At 38.5% G+C, this 18,304-nt stretch overlaps 1 protein-coding gene, 1 long non-coding RNA gene and 1 pseudogene across 3 annotated transcripts; 1 reads left to right on the forward strand and 2 right to left on the reverse strand.

Annotated features, from left to right (window-relative positions):
* Positions 1-518: 518 nt before the first annotated feature.
* On the forward strand, positions 519-8,949 carry LOC137719543 (uncharacterized). Its single transcript, XR_015961185.1, has 6 exons — positions 519-911; positions 1,104-1,259; positions 2,038-2,437; positions 2,623-2,776; positions 3,553-3,570; positions 8,810-8,949. It is a non-coding gene; the product is annotated as an uncharacterized LOC137719543 (long non-coding RNA).
* A 758-nt stretch (positions 8,950-9,707) lies between these two features.
* LOC137721104 (cytokinin hydroxylase-like) lies at positions 9,708-12,124 on the reverse strand (annotated as a pseudogene). The gene is made up of 5 exons (XR_015961182.1): positions 11,872-12,124; positions 11,509-11,739; positions 10,662-11,247; positions 10,121-10,317; positions 9,708-9,998 (listed from the first exon to the last, which is right to left on the reverse strand). The product of XR_015961182.1 is annotated as a cytokinin hydroxylase-like (transcript).
* Positions 12,125-13,472: 1,348 nt separating this feature from the next.
* LOC137719393 (cytokinin hydroxylase-like) lies at positions 13,473-16,873 on the reverse strand. The gene is made up of 4 exons (XM_068458434.2): positions 16,513-16,873; positions 16,151-16,380; positions 15,224-15,832; positions 13,473-14,140 (listed from the first exon to the last, which is right to left on the reverse strand). Exons 1-4 carry the CDS (start codon positions 16,778-16,780, stop codon positions 13,712-13,714), a joined length of 1,536 nt encoding a protein of 511 aa, XP_068314535.2. The 5' UTR covers positions 16,781-16,873; the 3' UTR covers positions 13,473-13,711.
* Between the last annotated feature and the right edge of the window lie 1,431 nt (positions 16,874-18,304).

An 18,304-nucleotide genomic window follows, 5' to 3' on the forward strand; every position in this document is an offset into this window, starting at 1 on the left:
CTTACCATCTCAATCACATGACAACTCAATCACATGATACTGGCATCAAGGTCCAAGCTTGGGGGTTGGAACTTTGTAGTACTGCATGCATGCGCTGGGATTTACAACCACCACATGCATTGTCCGTGGTGACCACTTTATTGTCTGGGATCGGACCATAATGTTGCTGCGGTGTTCCATCAGTACGTACTGATGTGAGAATCAGAAGTGAAAGTTTGGGGACATTTTTCAGCAATCCCATCAAGTAAACAAAAATGGAAAGCTCCACATACCTAGCTAGGAAAGATTAAGAGACAGTATCTTCATCTGATCTTTTGTTCTATTTGCTTGTTTGTCGTGTGGTTAATATGATCGATGTTGATGATTATCTGTATCTTTCAAAATCCATTTTTGTTAGAACATAAAAAATATTCGTGCTTACACTTCATAGGGTCCTTAAGCAATTCAACTAGTTGGTGGATTTGGAATCAATAGGATATCTGTTAAATAATTGATTCCTACACTATTGAAGATATGGTAAGGACATTTCTAATTGAACTATACTCATCATTTCATGATATTTTGATTGATTTTCTTGTGCTGGTCATTGTTTCATTTTGATGAAGAACGAAAGAATTCATGTACCTCTGTCCTCAAAATAAGTTTAAGTTGGTCGTTATCATATACATTTTATACTAAAGTCCAGGAGCGCATATCTTGTTTAGTTGCTAAAAAATTGTAGTTAGGAGTTTAATAGCTTGGTAAAATTTCAAACGTAGTCCTTTTTGTATGTTAAAGTAAAGTCTTGGTTGAACTTTACTCATGTTTGTGCAGACTTCGTAAACTTGCCATATACGGGGCGTGCCATCAGTGCTAATTCAAAGTCAAAAATGATAGACGAATTGTTTTTACTTGATCCTGTGTTACACAGGGTTAGTCTCTAATCACCGACTTGTTAACAAAAATTACCTCTTTTTTTTTTTTCTTTTTTTTTTTTTTTTTGAAATTGTGGTGCATCTTGCTTGGCTACTTCTTGGTTTGTTTCTCTATTCGTTTGTACTCCATGTTTGCGAAGTGACAGTTATATGTGTTTGATCATTTGAAAACCTGTGATTCGATAACAGAATACAAGTTTCGCATGCCAAGCGACTGTTGTTGGATTCGATTTGGCCAGGGGTTGGTGGTACAAGTCCTGTCCATCCAGCCAAAGTTGTAAACAAGACGTCTGGATCGTTTGAGTGCAACGAACATGGTTTGATGAACAAATTACCCGAACCATGGTAATGTTCTTTTGCATCTATTTTTCATCTGCCGGTTATATTAAGTTGCTAACTCATTTTTTAATTTCTGATGGTTATGAAATTCATACATAATAATGTTTTTATGCCTATGATATTTTATGCAACAACAAGGTTGAACGTGTAACAAAAGTTACCGTTACGTATGTCTTTGAATTTTATAAAACGACTTTGCACATGAAACTACCATTTTTATGTTTATGAATTGTTAATTTTGCTATGCCGAACAAAGTCTTTTGGTGTATCTTTATACTTGATGGCTCAATTTGCGACATCTTGAATTCACTTTGATGTATACACAGGCACATACGCTTATCCAGCCAGTATATACTTTTGCAATCACTCTTGTGCCTGAATTAATCTTTGTTCGTAATCTCAATGCATGCATACAGATAACTTTGGGGTGGTCTCCATCCCCATTATATTTTGGCTGCTGTTTGACCCTTGCGAGTGTAGAGTTTACCTTGCAGAGTTTGGAAAGTATTGTTTCCATTTCTGCTTTTGTTTTATAAAACTGGGGAACAAAGACTGTATACTTTGTTGTTGTAGATTTCGTTAGCTAAAACTTTCAAATAAACACTGTTTATTTTGCAGTCTATTAATGTTGGGTGATATGGATCTAAATTATTTGTGTCTTTTTGTCGATGTTATTCGTGCATACCCTTCATTACGATGGTTCTAATGCATTTTCTAGATTGCTCACAAGATTGGTATTAGCAGTGATGGTTGTCTAACACAAGAATATCCTCCTCTTGCACAGGTTCAAAATCAATCTTATTGTGGAAGTCAACACGAATCAGCACAACTTCCTCATGATAGGAAGGCACGTCGAAAAGATACTTCGTGTTTCTTGCCACACTTTGGTGATACAAGACGGATATGAGGATCCTTTTGTGGTGCCGCCAATTCTTAAAAATTTGGTCGGTGAGTCAAAAACATTTCAACTCTCTTTTGGAAATCAAAATAGCGACTTCAGGAAGATAGATTTCATCGTTCATGGACTGCTTCAAGACCAAGCACTCTCCAACCCAGTGATCGGCTCAATCAAACCACAAATGCCCACTCCCTTCCCAACCACTGGATCAACAACCCCGACCAATTGCAGCCGCCAAGACTTCAAATAGAGCATTGTTCCTTGATCAAGCAGACAAATCTAACAGGTAAACTTTCCCTTCCGATAAATGCTCTCATGTGTCAATCTTATTAACCATACTTGTTTCTCTTGGGTAAATGTTTGCGCGGTCATCAAAAACTGTCGGCTAATCTTTTTTTACCACTCTTTCGCACTATTTTCTGTAACTATCACGTTTATCTCTATCCTTATCAATTTTACCTTCATTCACAGCAAAAAACCTTGCAGCGAGTAAATAGGCACAACCAATTCTGCCAGAATTGCTGGAGAATTCCACAATCTGGTTTTCCCCAAAATCAAACCTGCCGACAGAGTTCTGATTGCCGCCCTCAAGACAAAAACTCAGGCAAAAAAAAAACAAAGATAGGTAAATTACAATTTATTTTTAGCACGCATGCCTGCAGAACATCCATGATGGCAACCTTTATTACATTATTATTTATGTTTTTTGCTATAGTGTGGAGGATGTTCGATCTCAGAAAAAGTGAACAACCACACTCTCCGTGATGGAGTGCTGCAGGGCATGTTGCATGTTTTTTTGTTTGAACATCTGTGTTTGACAACTTACTTGGTGCGTAGCTTGCAAGACATATATTTTGCCGTCTTAACTGCATGGGAAAAATATGTGTGAACTACAGGTTGCTTCTGTTTCTTCTATTTCATATGGAAATAGACCTTCTCTTCTTTAGTGTATGACGTTTAAATGATCGTTTCTCACATTCTCTTTTTTAGAGTTACTAGATGTCACTACCTGTATAATCATGTCCAAATACAGTTTCATGTATTAGGATTGGTGTGCTTTTAAATGACCGAAAGGGTATAGTCGTAAGGCTTGCCTTTGTCATTGGTTTCAGCTTCTTTAGTAGACCTTTCGGGTTTTACTTGCATGTGAATTGTTGAACTTTAAAATTGTGAGGAACTTTTTTTTCCTCCCATTTTTCGTAGATAAGCTTTTACGAATGCCATGCGGGTATGAATATACGTAATTTTTAATCTGAGATCATTTCTCCATACCTATGAATGCTGAGCAAAAACTCACTATACTGTCTTTTTTTCCTTTTATGTTTAAATTTATCGCCTAAATTTTCATTTATGTATCTCTAACAATTAAGGGGAGTACAAGCTTACCGATTATTGTTGCAGAGTGATAAGCCGGCAGAGGCTGTGTTGGAAAATCAAATCAAAACAGGTTGTTAATGGTTAAAGCAAGCTGTTAGTTTCTTTCCAGGTTGTTTCCAGCAACTACAAAGATCATTGCTCCCTCCATCTGTTAGCCGAAAGCTGATTACAAGACAGCAGTGTGCTGCCATGTGATGTATTAGCCGAAAGAGTGTTGATTGCAAGGTGGAAAGATAGCTGCATATGTGTGCTAGACTGTCCAAAGTTCCTGCATGTGTTTTAAAGGGTGTAAAGATGTTAAACACCCCATTCATTGCATGTGTTGTTGCATTGTTTATTAATTTCTGTTTTGTATAAATAGGCCATCTTGCTAAGCTTTAGATCATCCCATCCGAATCCCATTTCCCATTCATTTAATTTCAGCTTGTAAGCTATTGAGTTTGTAAACTCTCTTTTCATATATCTAAGTGCAAGTGTTTTACCAAAGCTTGTTGCTTCCCTCCTTTCTCTATTTCTCTATTTCTTTCCTTGTCCAATTTTATTGAGAGTGAAGTGAGAGGTGTGATAGAGTTTGTAAACTTATCACCCACATATTTTGGTATTGAGTTAGTAAACTTTTCCAATACCAACAATTGGTATCAGAGCCAGAATACCATTCTGGCAGGTGCAGCAGTTATGGCGTCCAACTTAGTGCAACTCCAAGTTCCCACATTGAAGAAAGAAAATTATGAAAGATGGTGCATCCAATTCAAAGCATTGTTTGGATCACAGGAGCTATGAGAGGTTGTCAGTAGTGGGTATGTTGTACCCACTGCCGAGCAAGAAGCCGTATATACTGCGGATCAAAGGAACACTCTCAAGGACTTACGAAAGAAGGACCAGAATGCGTTGTATCTTCTTTATCAAGGATTAGAAGATTCAACGTTCGAGAAGGTTGCAGAAGCAACAACGAGCAAGCAAGTATGGGACACACTCAGTACAATCTACAAAGGAGTAGATCGGGTCAAGAAAGTGAGATTACAGTCACTTCGAGCAGATTTTGAAACTGCTCACATGAATGAAGGAGAGAGCATCTCCGACTATCACTCAAGGCTCATTGTGATAGTAAATCAGATGAGGAGAAATGGCGAGAGACTCGATGAAGTACGAGTTGTGGAGAAGATACTCCGATCACTCACATCTAAGTTTGAGCATGTGGTGACTGCCATTGAGGAATCCAAGGATTTGGAGGCAATGAGCGCAGAGGAGCTACTAGGATCCCTCATAGTTCACGAGCAACGCATTCAGAAGAATGCAAGCCCCACAACGCTAGAGCAAGCTTTGGAGTCAAAGTTGAATATTGACAAACCAAATAAAGGTCGTGGGCAGTGGAACTCACGTCGTGGGAGTTCATCCAACCGTAGCCGAGGACGAGCCCGAGGAAGAGGTCGAGGCTATGCACAAAATCTAGGTCAGTCTCAGGAGTGGAGATCTACTCGAGGAAAGGCGCATATCTAGTGTCACAGTTCCAAACAGTATGGACATTATGCAAATGAATGTTCATATAAAAATGGTGAGCATGTCAACATGGCAGAATCAAGTGGAAATGCTGGTGAAAAACTTACAGTCTTACTAGCACACCATGATATCAGTAGCCAACAAGATGTCTGGTATTTAGACTTTGGTGCAAGCAACCACATGTGTGGAAAGAAAGAGTTTTTTGCCGAACTCAAAGATGGGCCTTATGGATCTGTGAGTCTTGGTGACTCCTCAAAGTTGCCAGTTGAAGGCAAATGAAAGATCAAAATCATCCAGAAGGATGGTAAAGAAGAATACATCTCCGATACCTACTACATACCAGGTATGAAGAGCAACATTCTGAGCATTGGTCAACTGCTCCAGGAATGCAAGGAGAACATGCTTCTCACTCTCAGGAATGCAAGGAGAAAGCTTATTGCACGTGTTCGAATGTCAAAGAACCGGATGTTTCCGTTGAATTTGAACACAAAGATTGGAAGCTGCAACATCGGTGTAATGGAAGATGAGTCATGGAAATGGCATCTTCGATTTGGCCATCTTCATTTCAATGGCCTAAAGTTGCTGTCAAGTGGAGGAATGGTTCGTGGTCTACCCCAAATTAAAGCCACACGCCAAGTATGTGAAGGTTGTGTGCTTGGCAAGCAAGCACGACTATCATTCCCTGTTGGTGATACATGGAGAGCAAGGGCACCACTGCAGTTGGTGCACACAGATATATGTGGTCCATTGGATCTCATGTCTTATGGAGGTAATAGGTATTTTATTATTTTCATTGATGATTTTAGTAGGAAGACTTGGGTTTATTTTCTCAAGGAGAAGTCGGCTGCCCTAAAAATCTTCAAGGAGTTCAAGGCACTCACAGAGGCTGAAAGCAACCACAAGCTTGTGGCTGTGAGATCAGATAGAGGTGGAGAGTACACCTCCAATGCTTTCCAAGCCTACTGCAAGGAGCAAGGAATTAGGCATCAACTGACTGCTGCCTATACACCACAGCAAAATGGGATAGCCGAAAGAAAGAATCGAACCATCCTTGACATGACAAGGTCCATGCTTAAGGAGAAGAATTTGCCAAAAGAACTGTGGGCAGAAGCTGTAGCTTGTTCGATTTATTTGTTGAATCGATGTCCAACAAAGAGTGTCAAGAGGATGACACCACAAGAGGCTTGGAGTGGGTACAAGCCGAATGTTGCACACCTAAGAGTTTTTGGGTGTGTTGCATATGTTCAGGTTCCAGAAGCCAAGAGGAGAAAGCTCGATGATCGAGGTGAAAAGTGTGTGTTTGTGGGATATAGTGAAGAGTCCAAGGCATACAAGCTCTACAACCCACTAACTGGCAAATTAGTGGTTAGTAGAGATGTCATCTTCAGTGAGGAAGAGGCATGGAAGTGGAACAACAAAGAAGTCAGTAAAGAGATGATCGTTTCCACTGATTTTGAAGAACCAGAAGTTGTACCACCTGTTGAGCAACAACCTGCTCAAACAACCACAACAACTCCATTGCACAGAACTGCAAGGAGTGGTCCGACATCTAGTGAAGAAAGCAGCTCCTCAACTCCAGTGAGGTTAAGGAGTCTCACAGAGATTTATGGACAAGAAGAAGAAGAAACCAATTTTTTCTGCTTCTATGCAGACCACGAGCCTCTCTCATTCAATGAAGCTGTGGAAGAAGATCGTTGGAGAATAGCCATGGAGGAAGAAATCCATGCCATCGAGAAGAATGACACTTGGGAGTTAACAAAGCTCCCACCAAATCAGAAGGCTATTGGTGTTAAGTGGGTGTACAAGATCAAACGCACTGCAGATGGGAGTGTAGATCGGTACAAATCAAGGCTTGTAGCAAAGGGCTACAAACAGAAGTATGAAGTGGACTATGATGAAGTCTATGCTCCAGTTGCAAGACTTGACACGGTAAGATTGCTAATCTCTCTTGCCGCTCATCATAAGTGGAAAATTTATCAACTAGATGTCAAGTCAGCCTTCCTTAATGGAGTTCTTGAGGAAGAAGTGTACGTGGAACAACCGGAAGGCTTCCAAGTACAAGGAGAAGAAGAAAAGGTGTATCGTTTGAAGAAGGCTTTGTATGGCCTCAAGCAAGCACCACGAGCTTGGAACTCAAGGATTGACAACTACCTTCACCAAAATGGATTTCAGAAATGTCCATACGAGCATTCAGTTTACATGAAGAACGGTGAAAAAGGGGAGTTCTTAATTATTTGTCTCTATGTAGATGACTTGTTGTTTACAGGAAACAATGAAGCAATGTTCTATGAGTTCAAGCAATCCATGTTCAGTGAATTCGAGATGACTGACAATGGATTAATGTCATACTTTCTTGGCATGGAGGTGAAGCAAGAAAGTGACGGTATCTACATCTCTCAACAAAAGTACATGAGAGATATATTGGAGAAATTCAATATGGACAAGTGCAATATTGTCAACACTCCAGTTGCAACTGGATTGAAGCTGTCCAAGGAAGGAGAAGGTGAGTTTGTAAACTCAACCGTGTACAAAAGCTTGGTTGGAAGCCTAAGGTACCGTACAATCACAAGACCTGATATAGTTTATGGTGTTGGACTCGTGAGTCGATACATGGAAACACCAAGGGAGTCTCATTGGCTGGCCGCCAAGAGAATTTTGAGGTACATAAGAGGTACTCTAAACTATGGTCTGTTTTATAATTTTGGAGAAGATGCAAAATTATTTGGTTATTCAGATAGTGATTGGGGAGGTGACCAAGATGAAAGGAAAAGCACAACTGGCTATGTGTTTTTTCTAGGATCAACAGCTTTCTCATGGACTTCAAAGAAGCAATCAATTGTTGCTTTGTCATCGTGTGAAGCCGAGTATGTTGTTGTAGCCTCAACCGTGTGTGAGGCAATTTGGTTAAGAAATCTGTTGAAGTCAGTGTGTCATCCACAAATGGAATCGACTGTGATTCATGTGGATAACATCTCAGCTATCAAGCTTGCTAGGAATCCAGTCCAACATGGAAGGAGCAAGCACATCGATACCAGGTTCCATTTTTTGAGGGACCATGTGAAGCAAAAGACAATCAAACTTGTCTATTGTCACACCAAGGAACAAGTGGCTGACATATTCACAAAGCCACTGCCAGTTGAGCCATTCAAGTTGCTACGTGAAATGCTAGGCATAAAGGCGTTTTAATTTGAGGAGGTGTGTTGGAAAATCAAATCAAAACAGGTTGTTAATGGTTAAAGCAAGCTGTTAGTTTCTTTCCAGGTTGTTTCCAGCAACTACAAAGATCATTGCTCCCTCCATCTGTTAGCCGAAAGCTGATTACAAGACAGCAGTGTGCTGCCATGTGATGTATTAGCCGAAAGAGTGTTGATTGCAAGGTGGAAAGATAGCTGCATATGTGTGCTAGACTGTCCAAAGTTCCTGCATGTGTTTTAAAGGGTGTAAAGATGTTAAACACCCCATTCATTGCATGTGTTGTTGCATTGTTTATTAATTTCTGTTTTGTATAAATAGGCCATCTTGCTAAGCTTTAGATCATCCCATCCGAATCCCATTTCCCATTCATTTAATTTCAGCTTGTAAGCTATTGAGTTTGTAAACTCTCTTTTCATATATCTAAGTGCAAGTGTTTTACCAAAGCTTGTTGCTTCCCTCCTTTCTCTATTTCTCTATTTCTTTCCTTGTCCAATTTTATTGAGAGTGAAGTGAGAGGTGTGATAGAGTTTGTAAACTTATCACCCACATATTTTGGTATTGAGTTAGTAAACTTTTCCAATACCAACAGGCTGAAGGTGCAGAACGGGGAGAGAAGATTGAAGATCTTTCCAAACCAGGCTCAGATTTGTTTGAAAGCAACTTTAAAGAACTTCAAAAATGGGTTGAAGTGAAGTCCTCCAAAAACGGAACTCTCTCAGTACTACGTGAGAAACGTTCTGGAAGGCTTGGAACAGAACTGAAGGTATTTTTCTCTTTCCCATCTTAACCTTTGGAATAGCACACTGCGTCTCACCTAAAACCAGGTATAATCTCATAGGATCAATATCATTTAAACTTTCTGGTAGGTTTTTTGATTGAACTGCTTGAGTAATTCTACTTGTATGTCAGCTCAATAAACACATTAATATAATAAGTTCCAAGCCAATAAACCCGAAAAGAATTCAAAGCGCTCTAGAAACATACAATTTGGTCCTCTAGTCATTTGTAGTTTCAAGGTTTGTATTTCCCTGGAAATATTGTCAAAGAGGAACAGTTTATCTAACTGATCATATTTACGAGTGCAGTTTCTGAATGACGTAATTCAAAATGATTGGGAGCCTCCCAAGAAGAAGTTCTACGACCTGAAGATTTCCTTGCTCTATGAGATTGGCTGGCAACATTTGGCGGCACACGAGAGGCAATGGATGCATGTCCGCTTTCCACCAAGTTTACCTCTTTTTTAGAGTGACTCCATTTCAGTTCTCAAAGATCAAATAAATGCGAATAGTAATATCACACTAAAATGTGCTAGACCCTGTGACTGATTGAGCTAGTTTTTCGACTACTTAAAGAATAGTCTGTATGACGTTTAAATGATTGTTCCTCACATTCTCTTCTATCTGTAGTGCTTGTGATTATACTCGTCTTCTGTCTTTGAAGTGAAATAAAACTTAACACGGAAGGACGGACTACAAAAATCCTTTGCAAGTTGAACTATATGTGTATTTGTTTCTTTTGCTTTTTATTCAAGAGATCAATGCTGCTAATTTCCAATAAGGATTAGAAGTAATAAGATCGTAGAACCCAAGTGCCTAGAGGGGCTGGAGTGCTAGAGGCAGGCCATAGAAAGGCCTCAGAGTGAGCTCAATGGAAGGCAAGTGGCTATAAAAGAAAACCTAGTTAGAATTAGGGTTAGAACTATCTTGTACTCCAAGAAAGTTAAGTTTCGACCAATGCACATCCTCCCTCCAAACCCAAAGGGCAAGTACCCCATCTTGTGCGGGTTAGAACTATCTTGTACTCCATGAAAGTTAAGTTTCGACCAATGCACATCCTCCCTCCAAACCCAAAGGGCAAGTACCCCATCTTGTGCTTGCACCCACCGTGGATGTCGTCCTTGAACCTCTCCGGCTTGAACTCGTTGACGTCCTCGCCCCACAGGGCCGGGTCGTGGTGCATGCCGACGATGTCAATCCACATATTGGTTCCCCTAGGAATGGACAAGTCATTGCTCACATGAATGTCGGATTTGGCTTGCCTTCGTGCATTTTGTGATGAACGGTATAGTCGTAAGGCTTCATTCATCACCCATCCCATCTGCATCATTAAATTAAGCACAATCAATTATGGTGTTTGAATAAACGCATCTTACCGGAGAAAATAAAAAGACAAAAACGGCCGTTTGGTGGGCTGGATGGGATTGGCCTAGGGATAGGATTAGATGGGTAGAAACTTGTAAGACATGACTTGTAACCTATGTATAAGGATAAGTCAGATAATCCACTCTATTGTGAATTCACAACCCATATTCACAACCCATCATGTCTAGTCACATCTATCTCACATTGTGACACAACAACAACGGACTAGACTCAATTCCATTTTAATTGATCACAACTTATCCCATTGAGCCCACCAAATGGGGCAGAGGAAAGTTTTACCTTCTTAAGTCCAGAAAGCATGTCCACATCAATTTCTTTAGCTCCGACCACTTCCCTAATCTCTTCTCTCAACTGATGTTGCCAATCCTGGTGGGTGGCCAGAAGCAACATTGTCCATGTGATTGCCAATGCCCTTGTCTCAAGACCTCCAAGGGAAAATGTCTTGCACTCATCCACAAGTTCTTGTGTTGTGAGGCCTCGTTCACTCTCCTTAAGCAACAAGCCAAGCAGGTCACGCTGCAGCGTCGACCCTTTGATGGATTTTCGCCTTTCGTCAATGATTGACAAGAACAATTGGTTGATTTCTTGCCCAAGTTTTCTGGCCTCTAGGGTTTCCTTAGGGTGCATCATTTTTCGGAAAGGAACTCCCACAAGAGGGCTCGTTTTGAAGAGTGTCATTTGCAAGGTTCTTAGTTTTTCGAACACTAGGCGGCCACTTTGGTAGCTGATGCCAAAGCTGGTCTTGGCGATGAGGTCTCCCTGCGGTAGCCGTGATTTCTCTCTCGACATCGATTTCTTGAGCACCGGAATCTTTCCAATTGTCTAGCATTTTGTTGGTGGTCTCCACGATTAAGCTCGCCATTGCCTGTATAACATTGATTGAACATGGAATATAATTTGGTGGGTTTCATAAAAAGTATGTTAACAGTCAAAAGCAGTAGAAGAATAAATGCTGCTTCACTAACTAAGGTTTTATATTATGTTTGTGGAGTATAATGCTTGCCCATTTCCGGTTTGTTTATGTCAATAAACTGGAAAAAGGGCAAAGCATAATATCAAGTATTGTATATGATATACTACGTGTTTGATATGCATATATATAGAAAGAGCGAGAGTGTATATATACCTTCAAGTTTGTTGGGTTAAAAGCAGGAGTGATAACATGGCGGTGACGAACCCAGTCTTCTGCTTCGGACATGACTTGGCCATTACCGAACATCGGGGCTCTATCGCATCGGAACACCGCTGGCTTCCCCCAGTTCTTTGCTGTCACCTCCGCAGACAGTTTTTCAGTAGCTCTGGATCTGCTATATGTACAAAAATGGCTCAGTCCCCAACCAACAAACGAACGTCTTTCCTGTAAACATACACAAACACAAATCAATCATTTTATATAAACATTTATCATTTATTGACATGAATATATGGGCATGCAAATGTGTTTTGAGATGGTTATCAAACGGGCACTTAAACGTGTGAGTTTACTTACCGAAAGAGTTTTTCCATCGAGTAAAAAAAGGAAAAAGAGTTGAGTGTATGTCATGGGAGATATTTGAACCTTGAACATTGATGATGATCTTCTTTTTCATCTCACTTAGATTTCCGAATGGAAACCTTGGAGAGGGACCATCCAACCCATTTTTCTTGAGCTTCCTGTACGCAAGAATTGGAAAAACCCAGAAAGAAAATATTAATCTGCAGAAAATATACAGAAGTGCCATGACGATGGCGATGACGAAAACTAGAAGAATGATCTCCGTATCTCTCTCTCTCTGTATGTCTCGTTAGTTTATCCAACTTATCTCTACTAATCTCTACTAAATAATAAAACACTCATTGTCAACCAAAATTTTATAAAATTACCAGTTTAACTCTCTAATTAAAACAGAACATGAATAAGAAATATGAGGCAGAAATGTAATTTCACACAACCAAATTTTGCTGTTTTTTTTTTCAAAGCCTCATGTACATGTACAATTCTAACATATCTCTAATTAAAAAAATTAAAAAAAACTTCCCACTCTCACATTCTCTATCACTCTCTTCCTCTCTCCTTCTATTTCAAAAAACAAAATAAAAAAATTTCTCACACAGTTTATTTGTGCCCATATGCTAGTAAGTTTATAATATATACTATATACTATACAGGCACACACGCCTTATTTTACTAGGAAAGTAAATCCTAAAAATTACAATTAATTACAAGGAAGGTAATCTACAATACAAGAAAGGAAGGGAATCTACAGTGTAAGGAAAGGAATGTACAATACAAGGAAGTTAATATACAATACAAGGACGGTAATCTACAAAAGATAGGAAAACTAAATCCTAAAGATCACAATTAATTACAAATCCTAAACCTACAAAATATAGGAATCCTAGAATATTTACAATAAGGTCAACATTCCCCCTCAAGTTGGTGCATAGATAGAACTTGCCCAACCTGATAAGTTAGTCCTGAAACACTTTACTAGATACTCCATGAGTAAGAATATCAATATGTTGCTCTCCTGAAGTTTTCGATCTTCTGAGTACTCATTCTTAGTGGTCTAGTAGCATATTAGATGTGTTTGTTTCTTTAACTTCCAAAGTATGTCAAAAGCACGCTTGTTTGATCTCATGAATGCTGAAAACAGTCTCAATATACTACAAAAGGAAAAATTATGTACTTTTGACACCCAATAAGCTTTTCATCTTTTGAGTGGTCATTCTCAAAAGTCTAATAGCATATTATATGTGTTTATTTGCTTAAGTTCCAAAATATATCACACGACACTCATTTGATCCCATAAATGCCGAAAACAATCCAAATACACTCCAAAAGAAAAAGCTATGTACTTTTAACATCCAGTAAGCTTTGATCTTTTGAGTATTCATTCTTAGTGGTCTAGTAGCATATAGATGTGTTTTTTGCTTAAATTCCAAAATGTCCCAAATGCCTACTTATTTGATCCCATGAATGTCGAATATTGTCTAAATACGCTCCAATAAGTTTCAATACGTAATGCTTATGATTATACCTTGTCTTTTGTCTTCGTAGTGAAATAAAACTCACGGGTCCTAAAACACTCATCCCCTTGGGACTTCAAATTAAATACCGGTTTGGTCGTATCCTTAGCTCATTTAATTGTCATGATATTTGTTTCTTTTGCTTTTTATTCAGTATAACAAAGCCGCTAATTTCCAAATATTCAATATGGCTTACAATGAGATGCCACTTGAAAGGATTTATTAATGAATAAAAAATTAATTGAATGACTCTAAGGCAAAAGGAGAAACTCATAAGAAATGACTGATGAACACGTGATAAGATCGTAGGGCCCAAGTGCTTAGAGGGGCTGAAGTACTAGCGGCAGGCCATCGGAAGGCCTCAGAGAGAGCACAATAGAAGGGGAGTGGCAATAAGTGGGAGAGACGTTAAAAGAAAACCTAGTTAGAATTAGGGTTAGAACTATCTTATACTCCAAGAACGTCAAGTTTCTACCAATGCACATTCTCCCTCCAAACCCAAAAGGCAAGTACCCCATCTTGTGCTTGCACCCACCGTGGATGTCGTCCTTGAACCTCTCCGGCTTGAACTCGTTGACGTCCTCGCCCCACAGGGCCGGGTCGTGGTGCATGCCGACGATGTCAATCCACATATTGGTTCCCCTAGGAATGGACAAGTCATTGCTCACTTGAATGTCGGCTTTGGCTTGCCTTTGTGCATTTGGTGCCGAAGGGTACAGTCGGAAAACTTCATTCATCACCCATCCCATCTGCATGATTAAATTAATCACAACCAATTAGTTCTCTGATCAATATTAATATACTCAAACATCTACATTCGCAAAAAAAAAAAAGTTTTAACGAAACACTTCCTATACTGTTCACTTTTAACGAAAATGACATTTTTACTCTAAAAAATCATTCTTGATACTATTCACTTACTACACATATTTGTTATTTTGATTAAAACTCAAAGCCTTCAAATTATTTTCATTAGTTATTATATGTGACAGTGACATGTTAATCTCTCCCAAACAGAATGCAAATGGGAATGTCATGAGCACCCTTCCCACGTGCCAAAAGAGTGGACTGTGGTCAAATGTATCGCTCTGTTGTTTGACCGCTGACAATTTGACCAAATAGGTCTGACCTTTTATTCTTTTCTTTCTTTGTTTCAGGGTTTCAGAGTTGCATATTTGGAAAAACCGAATCTGGAAGCCGCTTTTTTCTTTAGTTATTTAATTAACAAGTACCCACAGCTTGACGACCAAGTAATTATCTAATCAAGTTGATTAACAAGCCATTAAGTAACTCGATTAGATAGTTAACGACTTACATGGAGACCATCATTGATTCTATATTTATAGAATTATTAGGGTTAGACTTTATCTTTATAGAAATTCTGATGCACCACATATATATAAGTTTATAACAACGCATGCATGCATGATATAAAATGATGAGACAAATGTGTGACAAATAGAAAGAGAAAAAGAGAGAGTAACTTAGACTTTTTTTTAAGGAAAACTAACGAAAAATTTCAAAAAAAAAACATTAGTTTTAATGAAAAATGACAAATAAAGGTGTAATGAATAGTACCAGAGAAAGGTAAAAATGTGATTTTTCGTTAAAATTGAATAGTACCAGGAGTGTTTTGTTAAAACTCCTATTTTTTTATTTACGCGTCGTGACAGTGTTCAGGGGTATGTTTTTTATTGGGGAAGCTTTTTCTGTTTATGATGTCCATGTTTGAATTATGAATAAATCTTTATGTGTTACTGTACTATCTTATGGTGTTTGAATAAGCGCATCTTATCGGACAAAACAAAAAGACAGAAAGAAAAAGGTTTTACCTTCTTTAGTCCAGAAAGCATGTTCACATCAATTCCTTTATCTCCGAACACTTCCCTAATCTCCTCTCTCAACTGATGTTGCCAATCCTGGTGGGTGGCCAGAAGCAACATTGTCCATGTGATTGCCAATGCAGTTGTCTCATGACCTCCAAAGAAAAATGTCTTGCACTCATCCACTAGTTCTTGTGTAGTTAAGGACTTTGTGAAGCCTCCTTGTTCACTCTGTTTAAGCAACAAGCCAAGCAGGTCGTGCTGCGGTGTCGACCCTCTGATGGATTTTCGCCTTTCGTCAATGAGTGACAAGAACAATTGGTTAATTTCTTGCCCAAGTTTTCTGGCCTCTAGGGTTTTCTTCGGGTGCAACATTTTTCCGAAAGGAACTCCCACAAAACGAACCGTTTTGAAGAGTGTCATTTGCAAGGCTCTTAGTTTTTCAAACACTGGGCGGCCACTTTGGTCGCTGATGCCAAAGCTGGTCTTGGCGATGATTTCTCCGGCGGTTGTTATGATTTCTCTCTCGACGTCGATTTCTTGAGTTCCGGAATCTATGAGAGTCACCCAGTTGTCTAGCATTTTGTTGGTGGTCTCCACCATTACGCTCGCCATTGCCTGTACATTGATTGGATATGGCATATAATTTAGTGGGTTTGATAAAAAAAATGTTAAAAGCCAAAGCACTAGAAGAACAAATGCTTCACTACTTAAGGTTTTATATTCATTTTGTGGAATATAATGCTTTACCCATATCTGGTTTGTTTATAAATTACACATAAACAAACCGAAGGTAGAAATGGGCAAAGCATTAAGTACAATACTCTATCTAATACATTATGTCTTTGATATATATATATATAGAGAGAGAGAGAGAGAGAGAGAGAGAGAGAGAGAGAGAGAGAGAGAGAGAGAGAGAGAAAGAGGTATATATACCTTCAAGTTTGTTGGGTTAAAAGCAGGAGTGATAACATGGCGGTGACGGACCCAGTCATCGCCTTCGGACATGAGTAGGCCATTACCAAACATCGGGGATCTATCGCGTCGGAACACCGCAGGCTTCCCCCAGTTCTTTGCTGTCACCTCCGTAGACAGTTTTTTCAGTAGCTCTGGATCTGCTATGTACAAAAAAGGCTCCGTCCCCAACCAATAAACGAACATCTTTCCTGCAAATGTACACAAACACAAATCAATCATTTTATACAAACATTTATCACTTATTGACATGAATATTTGAACGTGCAAAAGTTTTCTGAGATGGTTTTCAAACGGGCACTTAAACGTGTGAGTTTACTTACCGAAAGAGTTTTGCCAGCGAGTAAAAAAAGGAAAAAGAGTTGAGTGTATGTCATGGGAGATATTTGAACTTTGAACATTGATGATCTTCTTTTTCATCTCACTCAGATTTCCGAACGGAAAACTTGGAGATGGACCGTTCAACCCATTTCTCTTGAGCTTCCTGGACGCAAGAACTGGAAAAACCCAGAAGGAAAATATTAATCTGCAGAAAACATACAGAAGTGCCATGACGATGGCGATGACAAAACCTAGAACAATGGTCTCCATATCTCTCTCCCTCTCTCTCTCTCTCTATCTCTCTCTCTCTGTGTATGTCTCTGAAAACGTTGTTGTAGTAATTAGCTAGGCTTGTATGTTTGTGAGTATCAGAAGAGAATGGAGGGAGTATTTATAGGAGAAGAGGGGATATGCTGATTGAGTTTGATTTGGACCAGGAAGTTTTGACCATGACCTACAAAACTTTCATGACGTGGCTTTTTTAAGGGCCGGGCCTTACCTTCCTTTGAATAGATGTGAAGGTTTTCCTAGCTAGTTCCTTCATTCTCATTCCACCTCTATGCGAGCAACCAAATGGTTATAACTTTTTAGTTGTGAGTTAGGACAATTGATGAGAATATTATCCCGGTATATACATTTTAGTTAAATCTTTACTTTTGAAGAAACGGATTTAGCTAAGTTTATTAAAAGAGTTTGTTCTCTTATACGCAACAAAATTTGAATTCACTTTCGTTTAAAGTTAAAGCGTTTGTTGTCGAGCATTTATTACATTTTTGCCCTGGTTGAAAAGCCCCTTTTGTATTGTCATGGATTTGGTCATCAATTCAGACAAGCACTGGGCTTGCGGTTGAAAAGTGTTCTGTCATGGTGTGGACGTCGGAACACCGTCCCTTCTCCTTATTCACTTTTTTTTTTTTTTTTTTAAGTGTTATTTACACATTTATTTTTATCTTTCACACACTTTTATTAATTTTTATCATTAATTTTTTTTAATTTATTCAATTCGACGACCAAAAACTTAAAAAGATGTAGAAGAAGTAAAAGTAGAATTGTGGATAACATTACATTTTTTTAAAGACTTATTCCTTCTTTTTTGTTTTATAACATCATATATTGTTATCCTGTACCAGGTTACGGCTGTGGTTCCAGTCAACAACTGCTTTGTAGACCAGAAAGACATTTTGATTAGTTTTTTTTTTCCAAATTTTTTTTATCAGTTGCAGCATTCTAAAGCTTAATATTTATTTAAAACTTGAGAGCAACTCCAATTTTATGTCATTTAATTAAAATGACATAAAATCAAATTAATTTGACAGTAATCTATAGAGTGACGTAAAAACACACTCCGATTATATGTATAAGATGGGAAAAAAAGAGTCGATGTTAAAAAATATGTCAGTTTTGTGTGTTTAATAACGTTACTCTCACAAAATATATATTAAGAATTAACGTTTTACTTTATAATATAAGAATTGTAAATTATAGTAATAGTACACTCGAGATTTACATGCCACGGTTTCATACTTTAAAAACGAGACTCACATTTAATGGATTAGAAGATGATTCTTTTAATAATACAGAAGATTATACCTCAAATATATATTACCCATCAAGTACATGTGATATATATATATATTACTCTGAAAACACTCAAATTTAAATATTTTAGTGGTTATCACTATCAACTACATGATCGAATAATGTCGCAAAACCAGATGTTTATTAACAATGTGCATATGTAAAATGATTACATATCCGATTCAAAATCAATTGATGGAAATCGTTAAGCACTTA

This window comes from Pyrus communis, chromosome 1 (genome assembly GCF_041283825.1).
Source record: "Pyrus communis isolate YQ-2024b chromosome 1, ASM4128382v1, whole genome shotgun sequence".
Taxonomy (NCBI): domain Eukaryota; kingdom Viridiplantae; phylum Streptophyta; class Magnoliopsida; order Rosales; family Rosaceae; genus Pyrus; species Pyrus communis.